The sequence below is a fragment of the Fukomys damarensis genome, unplaced genomic scaffold (genome assembly GCF_012274545.1).
Source record: "Fukomys damarensis isolate Sample0158 unplaced genomic scaffold, DMR_v1.0_HiC HiC_scaffold_39, whole genome shotgun sequence".
Classification (NCBI taxonomy): domain Eukaryota; kingdom Metazoa; phylum Chordata; class Mammalia; order Rodentia; family Bathyergidae; genus Fukomys; species Fukomys damarensis.
The window spans coordinates 40,957,848-40,962,852 of NW_022900951.1; the positions used below are offsets into that span (position 1 = coordinate 40,957,848).

At 48.5% G+C, this 5,005-nt stretch overlaps 1 protein-coding gene across 1 annotated transcript in view; it reads right to left on the reverse strand.

The window, feature by feature from the left end:
• Window positions 1–4,738, reverse strand: part of Znf674 (zinc finger protein 674) — a 13,045-nt gene extending 8,307 nt beyond the window's left edge. The window contains 2 exon segments of the mRNA XM_010643519.1: window positions 3,486–3,616; window positions 4,601–4,738. Coding sequence (XP_010641821.1) covers window positions 3,486–3,616; window positions 4,601–4,738 — 269 coding nt within the window.
• Window positions 4,739–5,005: the final 267 nt, after the last annotated feature.

The following is a 5,005-nucleotide window of genomic DNA, read 5'->3' on the forward strand; positions in this document are numbered from 1 at the left end:
TATATATATATATAATTTGTCCCTTGGTCAGGATGGAGGGAGATTCAGCATGTGCCCTGGAGGCAAACGCGATGTTGATGACAGGGGACTAAAATTCAGAAAGACCAATGGCGAGAGAAAGGAGTGTGATGCTGTGCACTTACACAGGCTAGGAGAGGAAATTGTGCTGTGGCTGGATGTGGCCCTTCCCAGTGGTATACACCACGGTGGTATAGCTGCCCCATCCATGCCTCCACCCACCTGAGACTTTCATCTCCCTCTCCCACAAAAGGAATCAAACTGCCCACAGGAACACAGTCCTTGTGGGTGCCTGCAAATTCAGCCAGGCTTGCTCTCTCCTAGCTGAAGGGACAAAGGCTACTTTAGGTTAGCTCTTCTAGGACTGCTGTCCTGTGAGTCTTCTAAGGATCTGGGATCTGGGCTGAGGCTACTCCCACTTGCCTCAGAGGAGCTCTCTTGTTTCCAGAGGTTGGACAAAGTGATTTAAAGACAAATGCACTTCAGCTGAGGCTACCGTTGCAGCACCAGATCTCTGCCTTCCACCCAGAGAATTCACCTCCTGTGGCAACAGGCTGGAGCTACTCACACTGACATAGGAAGCTGGGATGCAGAGTCCTGTAGGTGGTGAGCAGTGGTCTCAGATATACACTTTACCCTGAAAACACCAATAACCACAGAGGGTTCCATTAGTAACCCCTAGTGTACCTTGTGCAGAGATGGTGGGGAGGGAACCTAAACAAGCCCTTGGTTGACTAAAAGATCATTGCTTTGGGGGATCACATAGCTGGATAATTCATGAGTCGGCTCCCACTAGCTTTACTGTAGACCAGTAGCTTTACTGTAGCTTTACTTGCAAACCCAGAGGAAGCTGGCAACCTTGGTTAAGGGAAGCCTCTCTTCCTGCCTCGACCTTGTCCAAAACCAAAGAGATGCAACAGCTGCAGTAGCCACAACTGTTGCTTCTGGGATGAAACCTAGTACAGAGACAGACTAGAGGGGTCTAGGCAAGGATGATGTAGGGCATGACCTGGATAGCTGATGGTTGTAAAATGACCACATTTACTGTACATTATGAACTTGAGGAAGTTCATGTACTATGTGCCCCTCTTTCACTTATCTTTTCCTCAACCCAGAAACAAAGGCTAAGGCCATGACTGGCGTAGATTACACCAATCAGTGAAACAGTTATTTTAAAAAAGGAGCGTACTCCTATGAGTGAGATGGACCTTTGGATTACTCATTCGAGTTTTCTCTACTTTGTGGCACACTTTGTTGCAAGGTAGCAAGGTAGCAAGTGTCTCCTACACTCGCACCATAAATAAACTTTTGCTTCACCTCACTTTCAATTCTGACTTCATTTTTCGCTGTACTCTGACATCCCCATTTTCCAACGTTTGAGCCAGTCTCGCCCACTTCTTCATTCTTTACTGGAGGGCACGTACACAGAGAAATGGAGGCTCCTCTGGCAGGAAGCCCCTAGCACCCCAGACCCCTGCTGGATGCTATGTCAGCAAAAGTTGACCATGAACACCTGGTGATCACAAGAACCATGGACCGTGGAATGGAAACACGTGGAACCATGCACCGGCCAATGGAAATTTCACCAGGCTTAGACGCACCCTAGGGTATCAATAAAAATTTCTGCAAGGAGCATAACTCCTCTCTCCATCAATGCTGACCCCCTTCAGCTGAAGCCCTCTTCCAAAATAAACCTTTGCCTGTGGAAGTGTGCACGTGCAATATTTGGTGTGGTCTCACTCTTAATGATCTCTTGCCAAAACATCCCGACTGTCGGTATCAACAAGGTACACTGTTGTACCCAAGTCGCAAAATCCCCAAGAAGACCACCAAGGAGTCGAATCCGATGCAATTACATGAGGAGTTTATTGCAAGCTCGAGCCTGGACCCTCGTACTTTACAGAACCAGCGGATCAGAAACGAGTGTCAACTCACTTTCAGCCCATGCTTATATAGGGCTGAGGATGATACTATTTTTAACTTTTCATTACTAAGCATTATTATTGGGACACTTGGGGTACCCATGAGGGGAATTATACCCATGAGGAGCTCAGCGGGGGGCACTCTTTCTATTCTTAAGGAACACTTTATATGCTTACACAATTAGGCAAACTCTTTATACTCAGGAAAACATAATATCTCTAACTAAGCAACTATCCGGGAGGAGATAAATTCACTCTTTGGTCAGAAAAAGAGGAACAGAAAAACAGGGAGGAGGCTGTTACAGCCCTTTGCCCAGAAAACTTGGTCTTTATTTTCTGAGCAAAGGTCAAAGAGGGAAACCACCTTGATCAGAAAACTTGGCTCTCACAACACTACGAAAAGAAACTGCTGTGGGGAAAAGAAAAAAGAGTTCCTCCGCGTTGCTGTCTATGTACCTTAGAGGTGTCCAGCAAATCTGCTTCCTATATGCAATGAAGCTAATCGCAGCACTACTGCACCGAACTTCCCCGTGTATGAGCATGAAACATCTACCACAGCGACTGGCCTCTGCGTGACACCTGACAAAACAGTCTGTTAACGACCCAATGCATCAGCCTATTCACAAGCAACCTTGGACCTGACGACCTGTCACTGGACCCCGACAGTAGGGCCACCCACGACTTCACGGCCGGGCCAGCACTAGCCATCAAACCCGTCACCATCTTTCCTTCCCTTAAATCTCTGCCAAGGGCCCAAAGATCAGCAGCAGCTGACAACAATCTGTGTGACTAAATCTCGCCTAGCCTGGTCCGCCGAACACTTCCGCTTCCAGTCTCCGCTGAGTTCTGGACGTCACCGCATATCTCACTTGCCCTAGCTCCGGAGGGGGACGTACCATTATCAGTGCGCAACGCGGATTCTGTCAGCGGTACTGGTTTTCACAGTTTTGCTTTGAGCCTAGAGAGAGCGACAACAGTGTACAAACATTTTCAACGCAAGTCTTACAAAACGCCTGGGGAGGCGACACTAGGAGAAGAAAGCAGGCACCATGCAAATTCCACCCGCCACGCCCCCAGACCCATGCCCCTGTCCCATCTGTGGTCTGTTCCCTAAACAACGCCTCCGCCCATTTAGCTAGCGGGAATTCCAAAAGAAGGGTCTACCACGCCCCTTTCTACTGGGGCGCCAGGCGGCGGGACCAGGGCCTAAGTGAGGTCGGGCTCAGCCTTTGAGTCCAGAGACCAGTGTTTCCGGCTGGGGCGGGAAGACGCATGGCGGAGGGGCTTTGGAGCTGGGCTGCAGGATAAGGATCCCCCCAAAAGGGGGAAAGAAACCCTGGCTGGTGCCTGATTTTCTGTTCCAGAAGGTGGAGGGGCCCTGGCAGAAATCTGGTTTCTACCCTTGTGAAAATGCATTGGAAAGTAGCAGAGAGCTGTTGTCCTGAGCCTGCCAGTCAGGGGCAACGTGGCCTTGAGGAAAGCTTTCTATTGTATGTCAGTCTAGGAGAAAGAAGCCAAGCGTGTCTCCGTGCTTGTTGTGCCCACTTGGTGACGAGCAGCCCCCTTGGGTCAGGAATGGGAGTCTTAGCCCAGCTACACAGCCGTACTTCCTGCACCGGCCCTAGCACGTGCCAGGCACTTTTCACAGGTGAATATGTGAAAGATGATCGTGGAATCTGTCAGGACATTTAATTTCCACGTGAACACGGCTGTTTCCTGTTTCCCTTTCCCTCAGCAGTGTTACATTTTCCGTGTGGTTTGGATGAGTTGCAGCCCACCACTGCAAACTCAGTACACTGATCTCCTGGGAAATGAACCCAAGACTCAGAAAATGAGCTTCTCTTCATTTGAGCAGGGCAGGAATGAATTGTTGACCACTACGTTTCCTGTGCACGTTTTCATGATGGCCAGGGTTAGAGATATCGGCGTATTTATTTCTAGAGGCGAGGTGATCAGCCAGCCACCTTTTCAGACATAACACTCACTAGGGCAGGAAGTGGTTAATAGTGATACGATGATCGTGTCCAGAGGACAGTAGACACACCCCAAGCTGCAGAGGCATCTGGTCTGAGGTCCTTGCTAGACTCTCCCCATATCCTCATTCTGCAGAACGGGTGCTTGCACAGCAAGAAGAGGGACTTAGAAACTATGAATTTAGGGATACATGAATGGGTTTTTCCAGACTGGGTTGTTGCGATCTGTTTATCCGTGGGGAGAAATGGCTTGGATCCACTACTTAGCGATCCCTTTGACTTTGGTCTCTTCTCCACAGCTGAAGATCACTTGCCCTCAACAGCCTGTGTTATCCTTCAGAGGGCCATCTCTGGAGCTCCAAGTCCAAAACACCTGGTAAGTGGTGCTGGTTTCCACTGTCCTCTCACATATTATAGGAAACATAATGGTGAAGTTGCTAGACCTTATCATCCTATGGATTTTCATGTTACCATCTCCTTGCACAATTTTGCCCGTGGCTGGCTCCGACCTTGCCCAGGATTACCACTTATATTCAGCTGTAAATATTTTGTACTACAGAATTTAGGCTTCTTATTGAGTTGAAGTGCATCTGCTTTATTCCCGATGCTATATTATCAACCATATTGATATCCAGTTTGTTTTCAAAATTCAAGTAGGATGGATCTTCTGAAACAGGTTGATCCTACTTTCACAAAACGACTTGTCCGTTCATGCATCTCAAACTTCCAGACCCAAGCAGCCACTACTGGGAGGCATTGCTGGGCCTTTGCCCCATTGGAGGAGTAGAGGTTCAGAGCAATTGCACTACACAGCAGCCGGGTCATGTTTGCTTTCTTGTGGTGTAGTGTTCTGCTGAGGCTCTACATTATCACCTGTGCCTGGAGGCTTTTCCTCCAGTGAGTTTTGTGACAGGTGATCAGGTAATGTTCTGATGATGTCCCACTCTTCAAATTATGAGTTGTTGTAAGAAAAGGGGGCTCCACAAATGCTCTTCTCCTGGTGGGACAGAATTGCTCTCTTTCTGGCTGCTCCTGTGGATTTCCAGAGAGAGGGAATTATCCAGACTTGTGTAAAGCTGGAATGGATAAAAG